A 16,757-nucleotide genomic window follows, 5' to 3' on the forward strand; every position below is an offset into this window, starting at 1 on the left:
GTGCTGCCCCAGGTCCTGTAGAGTGTGCGGTATACTCTCTCACAAGCTGTTAAAGATGGGAGAGATGCAGCAAAGTTTAAAATACGGTGTGGTTTGGAAACAACTGACTCAATGGGTAGGGCCATTTCTTTGACGATGGCCCTTCGTCGCAACGCCTGGCTCTGTACGTCTGGCTTTTTTGGGGGATGTCCAGGCAAATCTTATGGACATGCCGTTCGATGGCTCGTGCCTATTTGGAGAGAAGGCAGACTCGGCGCTTGAGTGGTTCAAGGACTCTTGGGCTACCACCAGATCCTTGGTCCTCTCACGCCCGCTCGCCAGCAGTCTGCCTTTTGCCCCTATTGAGGCTTTGTAACGGGTGTGGTACCACACCACCTACAAATCAGCCATCGTCCTCCATCAACTCAACATCTAGTGCGATGATGAGGTTGTGATACCTTTAGACCCAGAGGGTCTAGTCAGAGGTCGGCCACCACCCAGCCCCCCTCCTCCACAACCCCTAAGTCCTCCTAGTATGATTCTGCAAGACCACTCGCACCCAGTTGGAGGGAGGATTCAATTTCATCTCCCTCACTGGCTGTCCATAACATCATACAAATGCGTACAGAAGTGCTATTCCCTCCTCTTCCAGTTTTTCCCACCCTCTAAGCCTCCATTAAAAGAACAGCTGATGGAGGATCATTTAGTCTTGCTTTGCAAGGAAGTTGCGGCTCTCTTGGCCAAGGGAGCCATAGAAAGGGTCCCAGTGTCAGAGGTAGGCAGTGGTTGTTATTCCCGTTACTTTCTGATTCCAGAAAAGAACAAGATTCCCTATTCTGTATTTGCGGGATTTCAATCTCTTCCTGAAAAAAGGAGAAATTCAAGATACTCACTCTTTCTCAGGTCTTGTCTGCCCTAGACCATGGAGACTGGATGGTAGCATTGGACTTGCAGGATGACTAGTTTCACATCCCCATCCTGCCTGCCCACAGGCGCTATTTGCAGTTCAAGATGGGCCACAAGCACTTTCAGTTTACCATGCTCCCCTTCGGTCTTACCAGTGCCCCTCGGGTGTTCACAAAAGTGATGGCGGTGGTAGCAGCTCATTTGTGCAGGTCAGGAATTTCAGTCTTACCCTACTTCGACGACTTGCTATTGAAGGCTCCTACGCCCCAGGCTGTCGCCACCCACCTTCAGACTACGGCAAACCTCCTGCATTCACTGGGGTTCACTATAATGTGCCAAGGTTACACCTGACTCCCTCTCAGAAGCTCTGTTTCATCTGAGCTGTTCTGGAAAAAGTGCAGTTTCTGGCATTTCCTCCCGAGCAGCGAATCCAGGATATTCAGGTTATGATACCAATGTTTCGGCCTCTATCCTGGATTTCGGTGAGACAGACTCTGAGGCTGCTCGCCTCATGGCCTCCGGCATCCTGTTAGTCAAGCATGCCAGATGGCATATGAGGGCTCTGCAGTGGGATCCCAGTGGGCACTGCATCAGGAGAATCTCACCAACATGGTTCAGATCTCGCAGGGAACTGCAAAAGACCTACAGTGGTGGATAGTGAACTGCGATTGGGTCAGAGGCAGACTCCTCTCCCTTCTCCAACCAGATCCCACAGTAATGACAGATGTGTCACTTCTGGGATGGGGCGGCCATCTGGGAGAGGTGGAGATCAGAGGTCTCTGGTCTCCGGTGGAATCCGGACTCCATATCAACTTACTGGAGCTCCGGGCGATCCAACTGGCATTAAAAGCATTTCTTCTTGTTCTAAAAGGGAAGATGGTGCAGGTGTTCACGGACAACACTATCGCAATGTGGTACTGCAACAAGCAGGGCGGTTTAGGGTCATGGACCCATTGTCAAGAGGCTCTGCGTCTCTGGACATGGCTGGAACAGCAGGGCATAACCCTGGTGGTTCAACATCTGGCAGGTTCACTGAACGCCAGGGCAGACAAACTCAGCCGTCGATATGTAGTGGATCACGAATGGTGTCTCCACCCAGAGGTTGCACAAGGACTCTTTCAACAGTGGGGAGAGCCTTGGTTAGATCTGTTCGCCTCCACAGAGAACACGCAATGTCAGTAGTATTGCACGTTGGGGTTTCCAAGGCGGAAATCACTCTGCAATACATTTTGTTACGAGTGGAGATCAGGCCTCCTGCACGCCTTTCCACCCGTACCACTTCTGCGCAGAGTTCTCAAGAAGATCAAGAATGACTGGGCCCAAGTAATCCTAGTGGCTCGGACTGGGCATGGAGAGTCTGGTATCCCAAACTTCTGAAAATGAGCATTGATTCTCCGATCAGGCTGCCCCTTCAGGAGGATCATCTGTTGCAGCAGCAGGGGAAGGTTCTCCACCTACCCTGTCAACTCTGCGCCTTCATGCGTTGAGATTGAGCAGCAGCAGTTGATGGCTTTTGATCTTCGTTCCGAAGTCTGTAAAGTTATTTTGGCAGCCGGGCATCCCTCCACTAAAACAGTATATGCCTACCGTTGGAAACACTTTGCATATTATTGTGCAGAAAGATCTATTGATCCGGTTTCTGCTTCTCTTTCTGATATCCTTCTCTTTATATTATTCCTTGCCCAGCAGGGTTCTGCCTTGGGTACTCTCAAGGGCTATCGTTTCCCACTTATCGGCATTTTATCTGCTGCCTGATCAGTCTTCACTTTTCAAGTCTCCTATTGCACATAGATTTCTTAAAGGGCTTGTACATATGTTTCCCCCTAAGCCCTTTGTTATGCCTCAATGGGACTTAAATCTTGTCCTCACATTTCTCATGTGTGCTCCCTTCGAGCCCTTACACAACTGTCCCCTCTGCTGCTCACCATCAAGACAGCATTCTTAGTGGCAATAACATCTGCCAGGAGGGTGATTGAGAGGCAGGCTTTTTCATCTAAGACACTGCATCTCACTATGTTCCCAGACAAGGTGGTTGTCAGAACTCATGCCTCTTTCCTCCCCAGGATGGTGACCCCATTTCACCACCCTGCCCACCTTCTTTACTCAACCACATCCCTCTAAGGGAGGGGAGCGCCTCCACCGACTGGACCCAAAAAGAGCATTATCGTTCTACCTTAACTGCACAAAAGAGTTCTGGGTGGATGACCAACTCTTTGTGGTGTACTTGGGAACAAAGAAGGGTCGAGCAGTGCAGAAACAAACCATTTTGTGCTGGGTCTTTCTGATGGATACAACTCCCTGTGGATTCCTCACCTAATGAATACTCCCATGGCGCCAGCATTCGACGGAAATCTTCTTACTAGTCTCTGCACGTCGACGAGGACGTCACTCTAGCCCACGCGACGCCGTCTGACGTCATACAGGCAATAAGAGGTCCTCGACGACGTGCCGACGTCAGTTCCCTTTTTTCCGTGCATTCGAAACGGTTATCTTCGAGGGAGCAACTGTTACTTTTGTGGTTACAGTGTATTTTTGCTGCGTAGTCTTTCGCTGTGGTAATAATGTCGCAGAGAAAGTCTGGATTCAAGCCTTGTCGTGAGTGTGGAGGCAAGATGTCAGTGACGGATCCTCATTCCGACTGCCTTTGGTGTTTGAGCTCCGACCACGACGTCTCGACTTGTGATTCATGCCAGCACATGAATCCAAAGGCCCTCAAGGAACGTGAGGCGAAGCTGTTTATGGCGAAATCAAAGGAGAAGCATCACAAGAAGTCTTCTTCGCCAAGACATCGGCGTCATCGAGACTCCCGGCGCCGTAGAGAATCTCGGCGTCATTCAAAGGAGACTCGTTCCAGGTCTTCGGATCGGCGCCGAAGGACATGGGAGATCAGTCCCACGGTTACGCCGCATCCTTCGACGCCGTTGCCCTCTCCGGCGTCTCCGACTTCACCTGGACAGGCGTCGGTGATTGAGGTATTGGAGCCTCAGGTGTTATCTCTGGCGTCGCAGACGTCGAGGCCGGCGTCGGGGTCGCCTCCGAGACAGGCACCCCAGTATCCGGCTTTTCCCACCCCTGGAGCCGATAGTTCCGCATTCTTGAATGCGATGTATGCAATCTTCCAACAGATGGCTCCAGGGGGTGCTCCGGCTGGGCCTTTGGCCTTTTCATTGGGTGATCCTGCGCCTCTTCGGCCGGCACCCTTTATGCCCTTTCTCCCTTTTGGGAACGTGGGCTCGGCGCCGGTGGCCGCTCCGGTGGCTTCAGAGGGATTGGCCCTGGGGATTTCCATCCCGTCGACGTCGGGATTTCGGCCTGTGACTCCGGTGGGTCCATCTGCTTCGACTGCTCTTTCGTCGGCGCCGAAGTTACCTGTTATCTTCGACTTCGGCGGAGGCATTGTCGACTCCGCGTATTGAACAACGGCTTCATTCGAGGAGACGTGTTCTCCGTGTATTAGAGGAGCAGGAGTACCAACGAGCCCTGGAGGAAGGAGAGCTAGAGGACTCGGGTGATGGGCTGCGTGGTCTGGAGTCGGCCAGTGGGCTGGACACTTCCCCTGAGTGGGATCTTTCGTCCCCGGGAGAATATACTGAGGAGGCTGCTTCCTTTCACGCAGTGGTACGGAAGGCAGCTAGTTTTTTGGACCTGCCTTTGCCGGTGGTGGAGGCTAAACAAAACCTTCTAACAGAGGTGCTACATCCGGCCTCAGCTGCGGCGGAGCCTCTTTTGCCATTTAATGACGCTCTGCTGGATCCGGTGTTAGAGGTGTGGAAGAGGCCGGCATCTTCCCCAGCAGTTCACAGAGCCGTGGCCAGGAGGTATCGGGCGGCTCCAACTGACCCTGGTTTTCTGTCTAGGCACCCTACGCCGGAGAGCTTGGTGGTGCAGGCCTCCTGTTCATCCAAGTCAGCGCCTGGTTCTTTCCCGACGGTGCCTGGGGACAGAGATTCAAAGAAACTGGAGGCGCAGTCCAAGAAGATTTTTTCGTCCTGCAGTCTGGCGTTGAAGGCCACCAACGCAACCTGTATCCTGGGGAGGTATATTCATGCTCTGATGGATGACATTTCCTCATCATTTACAGAGCTTCCCCAGGGTCTTTTGGATGTTGTTTCAAATGCCCAGGCTGCTGCGACCCAGATTATCCAGACTGGACTGGATAGGACCGACTCGGTAGCCAGAGCAATGGGCACAACTGTGGTGGCAAGGAGGCAGGCCTGGCTCCGTAACTCGGGCTTTTCTGCGGATGTACAGTCCACATTGTTGGATCTCCCGTTTGATGGGGACAAACTGTTTGGAGCCAAGGCTGATTCGGCCTTGGAACGTTTTAAGGAGAGCAGGGCCACGGCTAAGTCGTTAGGGCTCCAAGCTCCTTCTTCCACGGCCTCTTCCAGATTTTTCAGGAGGTTTCGTGGATTTGGGCGTGGCTCTTCCTCCTCTTCCTTTCGGGGAAGATATCAGCAACCTGCCTCTTCCCATCCCTATAGATCTTTTAGAGGGAGAGGTAGGGTCCGCACCAGAGGAGCCTCTCAGCAGCACTCTGCCTCTTCCTCATCCTCTGGCGGGGTGCAGCAGGGGAAGCAGCCTTAGGCTTCCACCATTTCCCACTCACTCCTCTCCTGTAGGGGGAAGATTACAGCATTTTCTCACCAAATGGAAGACTGTTACAACGGACACTTGGGTTCTCAGTATTGTGGGAAAAGGCTACACCCTTCCCTTTCGGGAGTTCCCGCCCCTCATCCCGCCCGCCCTTCTTATTGTTCAGAAGAACACCTCCTGTTGCTAGAACAGGAGGTACAAGCCCTCCTTTCAAAGGGCGCGGTGGAGTTGGTCCCAGAGCAGGAAAGGGGTCGAGGATGTTACTCAAGGTATTTCCTGATTCCCAAGAAGGATGGTCGTTTGAGACCAATCCTGGACCTGAGGATCTTGAATTGGTTCCTCAAGCAGGAAAAGTTCAAGATGCTGACCCTAGCACAGGTGCTTTTGGCGTTGAACAAGGAAGACTGGATGGTGTCTGTCGACTTGCAGGATGCTTACTTTCATATCCCGATACTCAAGTCACACAGGAAGTATCTCCGGTTTGTGGTGGGATCGCAGCACTATCAGTTTGCGGTCCTTCCGTTTGGTCTTACTTCAGCACCTCGAGTCTTCACGAAGGTGATGTCGGTGGTTGCAGCAGAACTCAGAAGGAAGGGGATAGCAGTATTCCCTTACTTGGACGACTGGTTGATCAAAGCCAAGTACCCGGAGCTTGTGTCGCATCATCTGCAGTCAACAACCCAGTTGTTGTTCGACCTGGGTTTTTCGGTGAACGAGCCCAAATCTCACCTAGAGCCCTCTCAGCGCCTCCTGTTCATAGGGGCAGTACTGGATACAACATTGAACCGAGCCTTTCCTCCGCCTCAGCGGATTCAAGATATTCAGGATTTGGTTCCAATGTTTCGAAATGGAGCGGTAGTTCCAGTCCTCAAGGTCCTTCGTCTGCTCGGTCTGTTTGCCTCCTGCATTCTGTTGGTCACGCGTGCTCGCTGGCACATGAGGGCTCTTCAGTGGTGCCTCCGAAGGCAGTGGTCTCAACACAAAGGGGATCTAGAGAGTACTGTCAAGATCTCCAGAGATGCTGCTGTGGATTTGAAGTGGTGGATTGCAAGCAACAATCTTTCACAAGGAAAGCCGTTCCAGCAGTCGCCACCAGTGGCCACAGTCATAACGGATGCTTCCACTCTAGGGTGGGGAGCTCATCTGGGGGATCTGGAGATCAAAGGCTTGATAGCAAACCATCTGTCCGGAGTCTTGAACGTGCGTGCGGACAGTCTCAGTCGCCAATTCTCGGCAGACCACGAGTGGCGTCTCCATCCAGATCAAGTCCGTTTAATCTTCCAGAGGTGGGGGTTTCCTCGGGTAGATCTGTTTGCCACTCGAGAGAACGCGCATTGTCCGTTATTCTGCAGCCTCCAGTATCCGATGCAGGGAGCGTTGGGGGACGCGTTTCAAATAACCTGGTGCGGCCAGTTGCTTTACGCGTTTCCTCCCATACCCTTGATTCCTCGAGTATTGAGGAAGATTCGCCAGGACCGGGCTCTAGTCATCCTAATAGCTCCGGATTGGCCAAGGAGGGTATGGTACTCCGACCTTCTCCAACTCTCAAGGTGCCCTCCGCTCCGTCTCCCTTTCAGGGCAGACCTCCTCTCGCAGTCGCAGGGGCAGGTTTTACACCCCAACCTCCAGAGTCTGCACCTACATGCCTGGAGATTGAACGGGGCAACCTGAGTTCCTTCTCTCTCCTGCCTGAGGTAGTGGATGTTATATTAGCGGCCAGGCGACACTCCACTAAATCTATCTACGCTAATAGATGGTCTAAATTTGTTGCGTGGTGTGGAGAGAGGCAGATTGATCCTTTGCATGCTCATCTATCGGACGTTTTGTCTTTTGCTCTGTCTCTAGCGCAGAAAGGTTGTGCAGTGGCTACCATTAAGGGTTATTTATCGGCCTTGTCAGCCTTCATATGTCTTCCAGACCAACCATCTTTATTTAAATCCCCTATTGTTATCAGATTCTTGAAAGGTCTTCTAAATAAATATCCTCCAAAGCCATTCGTTATGCCGCAATGGGATTTGTCCTTGGTCCTGACTTTCCTTATGGGGTCCCCTTTTGAACCTATGCATTCTTGCCCCTTAAGGTATTTGGTTTTAAAAACAGTCTTCCTGATAGCTATAACATCAGCAAGGAGAGTGAGTGAGTTGCAGGCCTTATCAGTAAAGCCCCCTTATACAACTTTTTATGGGGATAAGGTGGTGTTGAGGACCAAGGCTGCTTTCCTCCCGAAGGTTGTTTCACCTTTCCATTTGGCTCAGGCAATTACTTTGTCCACGTTCTATCCTCCGCCTCATCCTTCCAAAGAGGAAGAAAGACTGCACCGTCTGGACCCAAAGAGGGCGTTGAGCTTCTTTATTGATAGAACAAAGGATTTCAGGCTGGAGGATCAGCTGTTTATTGGATACGTGGGCAAGAGGAGAGGAAAGGCAGTCCACAAGAGAACACTATCCAGGTGGGTTGTTCTTTGCATTAAAATCTGTTACTCTTTGGCAAAGAAGGATCCTCCTGAGGGCATTAGAGCTCATTCTACCAGAGCTAAGTCGGCCACTTCGGCCTTGGCCAGAGGTGTTCCTGTGGTCGACATCTGCAAGGCCGCAACTTGGTCGTCCCTTCACACTTTTGCAAAACATTACTGTTTGGATTCTGAGGTTAGAAGGGACGGCCATTTTGCACGGTCAGTGCTGCAGGATTTCTTGGTTTGACCATTTAGGCACCCACCGCCGGGCGTGGTACTGCTTTGGGACTCTATTCATTAGGTGAGGAATCCACAGGTAGTTGTATCCATCAGAAGAACGAGTTACTTACCTTCGGTAACGACTTTTCTGGTGGATACATTAGCTACCTGTGGATTCCTCACGGTCCCACCCGCCTCCCCGTTGCCTTTCTGGTCTTACCAAGTAATCCTTGAGTACGCTCCTCTTGGTCTTTGAGGGTGCAATAGATGTTGTATATATTATATTTATATATGTATATATGTATATATCTTTGTGTATATACTTGATGTGTATATATATTTTAAAAAGAGAGTTATATATATATATAAAAAATTTACAGTTATTCATGCAATGTTGTGTATTTTTACAATGTAATGGGATGTTGCCTTGCTCTTTCATTGCATTGCCTGGTTGTTCTCATGCACGTAAAAAATGATTGGTACTGACGTCGGCACGTCGTTGAGGACCTCTTATTGCCTGTATGACGTCAGACGGCGTCGCGTGGGCTAGAGTGACGTCCTCGTCGACGTGCAGAGACTAGTAAGAAGATTTCCGTCGAATGCTGGCGCCATGGGAGTATTCATTAGGTGAGGAATCCACAGGTAGCTAATGTATCCACCAGAAAAGTCGTTACCGAAGGTAAGTAACTCGTTCTTCTCTGCAATAAAATCTGCTATGACCTGGCCAAGAAGCAGCCTCCTGAAGGCAAGGCTGCTACCACTGTGCTAGTACGTGTTGTTCCAGTCCTGGATATCTGTCAGGCACAATGTGGGCATCTTTTCACACATTTGCAAAACACTACTGCCCAGAGAATCAGGTCCGTAGAGATGGAAACTTTGCCGGTTTCTGTCCTACAGGACTTCCTAGTGTGAGAAGATTTATCGGCAGGCCACCGCCAGGAGGTTATGGCTTGGATATCTATTCTAAAGTAAGAAATCTGCAGCTAGACGTCTCTATCAGATGAGCAAGTTACTCACCTTCGGTAACACATTGTCTGGTAGAGACTCTATCTAGCTGCAGATTCCTTACACCCACCTATGCCTTCCCGCACTGCGTATATGTCTAATAGAGTTAGAGTTTATCCCTTTCAGGGCCCTATTTTTTGCACAGAGGGAACTGTTGCTTCTATCCATAGATCTGCGCTTCTGGCATGGAAGTTCGTGGGTCAAAGAACTGACGTACGTGCGCCAGGGTGGTTCCTTTATATGCCACTGTGACATCACAGACAGCTCCAACGACACAGTCGATGCCACGCTGATCCGAAAGACACCACCTGACGGTGCGCGCAGAGTACTGCTCAGCAAAAAATTCCAGATTCCAAGCTGACACCAGGAAATTCTAAGGTAAGGAATCTGTAACTAGATATAGAGTCTCTACCAAAAAATGTGTTACCGAAGGTAAGTAACTTGTTCGTCAGTAAGGAAGCTTGGTGAGTGAATGCACATTCTGCAGGTACAGAATCAAAGAGAGAAGGATAAAAAATACAGCATGTGTGTGTCCTCAAGGATGTTTTTTTATTTTATGTTAGATGTTTGGCCTAGTGTGAACCTAACTTAAAAGAGCAGTAGTGGCATTTACCAAGAACATTTTTAAGTCAGTTGGGGTATCACAAACATGAGGTGCTGTACATAGAACATTAGTTTGTGCATGGAACCTGGGCAACATACTAGTGGGGTTTATATAACACAAGTGAGATCCCACAAATCCTCTCCAATAGCTGCCATGCTCAGAAAAGGTCTGCTCTGCCTGCCTCAGAATGCAATTCACTTGGCTGTTGTTCAAACAGTCCTTCAACTAACAGAACCACATAGGTGCAGAACACCTTCAAAATTAACCCAAAAAGAAAATAGCATGCTAAACACTGATGCTTCTTCGGGAGTCACACGCTAGTGAGTGACATAGCCTGGGTGCCATGGGCCCTAATGGAAACAAAGAAAAATGGGCCCTCCACCCACTGGTCTGTATTAAAAACCTGACCTAATTGGGTGCAATTGGCTCCTCACACATATGGACTCTGGTGTCACTTCCCCATCTACACTAAAAATAGTTTCACTCTCCTTCTAGCTGTCATTCTTGTTTCTCAATCTCCATCCCTCTCACCTCTTATCTCTCACCTCTACCTTCTGTTCACTCTCCGCTCACTATCTGCTTCCTCTGTCTCACTCTTCCCCTTTTCTGTCTCTCACTCATCCATATCTCATTCCTCTCTCCTCTCCCTAACATCCTTATTTCTAGCCGATTTCTCTTGCTTTGCCCCTACTGCTCGTTTTTATCTCCTTGCTCTTTTGCCATATCTCCTTTTCCGATTCTGTCACATTTTTCATCTTCTCCTCCCACTTTCTGTATTTCTTCTTTTCTTTTGCTATTATCCCTTTTTCATTTAGTTTCATTTTTCTCTAACTCTCTACTTTCTTTCCCTGAAATGTACACATACTTCCAGGCAAGCTATTAGCGAGCAGCATCTAATATAACTACTGCAAAAACAACAAGGTGATGGAAAGAACGCTTGAATTAATATCAGCTACTGGCGATGTTTCAGAGCTGCGTTCCAGACCATCCTTTTTATGGGCCAGCGCAAAGCGTTCCGTCCATTCTGTAATCTCTCTTTGGGCTTTAAGCCACGCCCATCTCACGTCAGTCACTTACATTGGTTCATGGGCTTGCCTTTTAAAATCCGCTTGCTTTCATTTGTGAAAGGCATGCATACATCATGCCTTTTCCGGTGTTTAGCCCACCTACACACCACCGGTAAACTACTAAAAACATGCGAGGCTCGATGTTTTCAGCCTAGGGTCCGGACTACTTTATCTGTTTATTTTCCATGCAGCGCAATTATGCTGCGTTTTTTTTCTTTACAATGCTAATGGCTCTAACTAGAGCAAATGCGAGACCCGTTGCATTGAAAATGCTTGTTCTTGTTTGTGTTCCCATCAGGAGGGTACCTAGTCTGGCAGGTCGGGATGGACTGTTAGTATTGAAGCAGCACCAATACTAATTTGCATAAAGTGGATTGCTGCCTAGAATGGCAAAGTAGGCAAAACATAATGATCTGAAATGCGGCCGAGTGATCACTATTGGCAGAGATCAATTCAAGCATTCCTTCAGTCACCTTGTTGTTTTTGCATTAGACATCCTAAGTGCTATGGGTTTTCCCAGTTGTAGGTCCTGTGCTCAATTTGACACAGCACTCAAGCTGCACCTCACTGATGAGAACTAAGTAGTCTGAAACTGGCCCTGGAGGGGACCTGGGCTCGCAGTTGGGCAGGTCTGCTCATACTGGAGCAGGACGAAGACTGATTTCTTCTGATTTGTATAAGGTGGGTTGCTGTCTAAAATGGCACAGTGAGGGAAAACGTTGGTCTGGAATGTGGCCAGAGTGATTGCCAGTGGCTGAGATTAATTCAAGCACTCCCTCCATTACCTTGTTATTTTTGCTCTAAAACAACTGCAGCCAGTAGGGGTTTTACAAAAGGGCAAACTGGGCCCTTCTCCCACCTCTGGGGCCTGTGTCCACTGCACCAGCTGCACCATTCATAGGTGGAGCTATGACGGTAGAAGTAACTGCACACCATACTGGGTGCTAACATACAAATTAGCAGATTTCATTTGTAAAATACTGACAAAAGGTGTAAAATACCTTTATGGATTGAATACAAATATAATGTGACATATGAAAATGGACATAACTGGCATATCTCCAAAACATCAAGTATCATACACAAGTATCATCCTTAGAATGGAACCCGAACTGCATGAATGTAAGCACAGGGACAAATTTAAGGTTACGATGCAGTGTGGAGAATGTGGCATCCAAAGACATCACCTAAGCCCTCTGCTAACCAACAGCATCCCATCTTTAAAATGTTCTACCACTGAAAAAATGTAAATGCAGATGTCTTTATATAATATTGTTCCCAAAGGAGTTAATACTGAGGATGTGATGACACCGTTTCTTAGACATTAATCCAATAACGTATACAATCACCTCTACAGAATATATGAAGTGCCATAGGGTAAACTGAGAAAGAGATGATGGTTAACCTTTTTGTAATCGGAGCCCTATTCTTCTCTAAAATAAATTCTCAAAAAGTGGTCCTATGTGTCTCTTCACAGTGCGCCTTTCTTGTTGAATCCCTGAAGCAGCGCTCAGGAAATCAGGCTGACAATCAGCCTTCCTTGGAAGAAGATGCCATGATTAGTTTCCAGAGGGAGAAAAACAGACGACAGAAGATACCACTTCCGAAGCCTACTGCACTCACCCTGGCCAGAATGGTACAATTTTGCTGTGTCGCTAAATATTTACAATTTATGTTTCCATAGCACTTGCAGTAGCTTTTCCAGAAAGGTTTGGATGAGGTTCTGCAGAACTAGGATGTTAACATTCAATATGATCGACGACAGTACCAGGGAACCTTCTCCATATTTTGCTAATACACAAAGTTCAGCTAAAGCTGGTGTGTAAAAATGTTTTATATGCACAAGTCACTTTTTCAGGAGCCTGCTTCCTAAATTATACATTTTCATTCACAACATAGAACTGTCAAACCCAAGATCCCACCAAACAAATGTAAAGTACATACATAGCCTGCTAGCTCTATATGCTTTTTTCACTTTCGCTTGATGATGAGGATTTACACACAGCGTATAAAAACACATACAGTATATCCACCAGAAAAGGAGTTTCTTTCTTAAACAAAGGTCTTGATTTTTTGCTTTATTGAAAGACATTGATGAAGCCTATAGAAGCACATTGCCCAAAGGAAACACATTGTGTGTGGGTGTGTGATTGTGTGTGAATATTGTCATGTGAAATAAATCACAATTCTATAAATTAGCAAATTCTATTAATAATTATGGCTACTAGAATTCAGATCAATGCTTTGAATTTGAATTAAACCATGCAGTCCCATACTTAGGGACATCCCTATTGTTTGGTAAAGGTGATGATAACTGAATCTTAAAGGCAGAATGTGTCAGTGTGAGACAGAAGTACCTTTGAGCATTTAGTTAAACTTGCAAGCAACTGCATGAGGATCAGAAATACAAATCTAGTATTTTGGGACACAGTTGCTGCTTTTCTTGATGAAAATAACTGACCTCTCTGTGAGAATTATGCTTAAGTATGCAAAATAAAAATCTGAATTAGATAGTGGAATATCATTATTTTCAGAAACCGATCAAGCTGATGTATCAGACAAAAATATTGCATTTATAAAATATATTTAAAGCTGGTAATGGAGGGACGTTTCACACTGAATTCGGGAGGCTTGCTGCTGAATTTGGTTGCTAGATACCCAAATGGATTTATTACGATATCAGTTATTTCATGACTAGTGTGGAGGTGTTTCACCATCTATATTTATAAATCTTTGTTTGAAATATTCTGCCTGAGGGCTCAACATGTACAAAGGCTGTGACCTGTCTGATCATGTAAGCTCTGTAGAATTGAGAAGTAGCGTTCCAGTACGAGCCTGTTGGATTTGTCTAGCTCTGGTGTCTGTGGCCAGTGATTGTGAGATTTCTCCATCCTGCCCCTTACACCTAAAATCTACTTCTATCATATGACTCAGAATCTACCCTAAACAGACAGGCTGGAAAAGGGATGTGACATTGTGTAATTATTGTACATAAGCGCTCTATAGCCATTTTGTAGGGAAATTGCACTGTAAAATCCACTATTTTATCACAATTGTTCAAGCTTTTCTACAAGAGGGTAATCTACCAAGACCATTGGAAAGGCAAAGCTTGTCTGTCACAACACCAAAGTATTGTAATAGTTCATTTAAATCTTTCCTAATGGCACCTATATAATCCTTGAGGATTTCACAGTACGACAGCGTAGAAAATATTGATAGTGTATTTTACTATGCTCATATTAATTCACAAGGTGCATTTGCTTATGATGATCAGCATGTTTTTTAATTGAAAGGAAAAACAATAATTGAACATTGCTAGTTCATAGATGGAAAATGCTATGCGGAATGCTCAGTGGGCAACGTATGTGCTAAGTGTGAAATCCTCTCCTTTTTTCAGAGTCTTAAAGATGATTCAGATGGTGAGAAAACCCCTCCCTTAAGACCCCTGATGTGGCGCCCAAATAGTGCCAAAGCAGAAATTCCACCAGGTAGGGTAAAATGGGCTGCACATGTTTGTGCACTGTGCATGTGCAGCTGCTGAATGTGTGTGCTTACTGAAAACAGTGATTATACTTTCAGTGTATTGTACATTTCAATATATCCTCCACCTTCATACAGGAGTCATGTCTGGGATAAAATGCCGGTGCTGATGCCAGTTATGTTTATATTAGGTGTTTCAGTGCCTAATTTGTAAATAAACAAGTACCACGGCCCAATGTGTTGCTCAGGAGGGTTACGTGTCGGAACCACGGGTGCCTAAACCACCCGTGGCTCAACAACGAGGTCGGAACAACAACCTCGTTCTAAACACTAATGCCTTTACCATGAATGCGTTTACAACGATTTTACCGTTGTAAACGCATTTCTGGTAAAGGCATTACCAATCAGCATGCACTACCCAGCTGGCTTCCACCCCAGCCCCCCACCCCTTAAACCTAAACCCTGATCCCCACCCCTCCCCCTAAACCCTGATCACCCCCAGCCCCCACCCCACCCCAAAAACTAAAAATACCCAGAGTCCCCACCCCCGACCTTAAACCTAAACCCTGCCCCCCCAAATCCTAATCACCTCCAGCCCCACCCCACAAAACAGCCCCAGTCCCAGCCCAACTTACCTCCTCCTTCATTGCGTCCACTCCGACTCCCTTCTGTACCTTAACCACGCATGTACGTTGCTCAGACATGCGTGGTTAAGGTACCAAAGCCAAGGAGTCGTGGAAAACGAAGCATTGTTTTGCTTTCGTTTTTCACAACCTCGTGTTTCCCGCTCAGGAGGCCACTGCAGTTTGCACTAGTGACTAGAACTGCTGTCACTACCACTCCCTATGAAGTCACACTTCTATTAATGTGACAGTTTGGACAATTCTAGGCCACCCGAGGCAGTACGATTCCCTTCATGCACTAGAATTATTTTCAAAATGTGTATTTAATTGTTGAACTGATGTGCTCCTCTCAAAAATAGACAGACAGTACCAACATGTGGTGGACTGTAAAGGTAAGTGCTTGTGTTAACAATTAGGTGCCTGTGCTGAACAACAGCAAACACCATCACAAATTAAGCACTAGGGCGGTCTGTGTTCATATGATGCACCTAGTCTATATGCTTCTAAAAAAAATAATTCAGAAAGTTACGTATGTTGCTTTTCCTTCTTGAAAGTGTTAATAAATACATTTGTTACAGCCCACCCAATAAAGGATTGCTTCCCGACAGACACGGACAAAAAACTTAAACAGAAAAAACAGCCAAAAATCTCACTTTCGGTATTTTATACAGAAGAAGGCAAAAATGTTGGTAAGTGAACTAGCACTAGTCAGTGGCTTAAATGTTCCTTTACTTCAAAAAACAAACTGAAAGAAGCATGCATATCAAGTAAGGCTTTTTTATTTAAAGTCTTTATCAGCTACATTCACTACCTTCCTTTGCAATTGTGTTTCTTTTGAATCTGTTGAAATGTGTTTTCGTAGTTTTCTTCATGCTGGTTTTTAGATGGGTCTTAGAATATAATGGAGTGATCATGTTTGCTGTTTTCTGCGCCTCAGCCTCATTGCCCGCATTTTATCCTGTTGGGTAAATAAATGTGTGTAGCTAGATTTATCTGGTGGAATTTTTCCTGGAATTCCCAGTGCGAGGTTTTTTCATACACACATTTCCAACCTGTTCTGAGGAGATTTGATGCGTGTCTCAGGACTCCTGGGTGAGTTGGGGAATGTGGGGGGAGTTAGGAGAGTGGGCAAGGGTAAAGAGGGGATGTTGCCTGGCAGGAGGGAAAATTATATTTACCATGCGCTGGGGTAAAAGGTCGGGTGTGGTGGCGAATGGGTCCAAACGGCAACGCAATCCTCTGCCCTTACAGTTTTATCATCTGGATTTTTCAGTTGTTAAAATGAGGTATGGTTTTCCTGCACCTGGAAAATCTGGATGCATGAGCTCATGTAAACTAAAAACTGTGTGGAGAGGAAATCGACAGGGGAATTACAATCTGCACGACTTGTTATTAATTGCATATCATTGTGCACTGCTCCCAGCAATAGACTATAATATTAGTATCTATCCATGGCTCCGGAAAGGTCCAACAAAAGAAGTGCTAATTTGGAACCTCCAGTTAACACATATCTGTTGTTTTCTCTGGGGCTTTCAGCCAACCACTACATGTTTAAAAGTTATGTTACATCTGCTGTGCATTTGCAAAGCCAAACTAGGACCTTTGTAAGGTGTCTACACTTGATAATTCCTGATTTACTCCTCTAGGTGTCTCATCTTGTCTGTCTACCTGTCTCTAGCCCATTATGAGACATCATGCCTCCACCTAACACTGCCTGCCTGATGTACCTTCATCCTTCACCTGTTTTTCACCTGCCTGTGCCACACACTGCCTACTTTATCTGATAAGCACTTCTAGTTGCAGATTCCTTACCTTTAGAATTTCCC

At 46.8% G+C, this 16,757-nt stretch overlaps 1 protein-coding gene across 1 annotated transcript in view; it reads left to right on the plus strand.

The window, feature by feature from the left end:
- The window catches only part of VWA3A (von Willebrand factor A domain containing 3A), a 541,655-nt gene that overhangs the window by 308,696 nt on the left and 216,202 nt on the right, over nucleotides 1-16,757 (plus strand). Inside the window, exons 22-24 of the mRNA XM_069210293.1 lie at nucleotides 12,306-12,464; nucleotides 14,226-14,316; nucleotides 15,510-15,620. Of these exons, the coding sequence (XP_069066394.1) occupies nucleotides 12,306-12,464; nucleotides 14,226-14,316; nucleotides 15,510-15,620 (361 nt within the window). The remainder of the gene's footprint in view (nucleotides 1-12,305; nucleotides 12,465-14,225; nucleotides 14,317-15,509; nucleotides 15,621-16,757) is intronic.

Source organism: Pleurodeles waltl, chromosome 10 (genome assembly GCF_031143425.1).
Source record: "Pleurodeles waltl isolate 20211129_DDA chromosome 10, aPleWal1.hap1.20221129, whole genome shotgun sequence".
NCBI lineage: Eukaryota > Metazoa > Chordata > Amphibia > Caudata > Salamandridae > Pleurodeles > Pleurodeles waltl.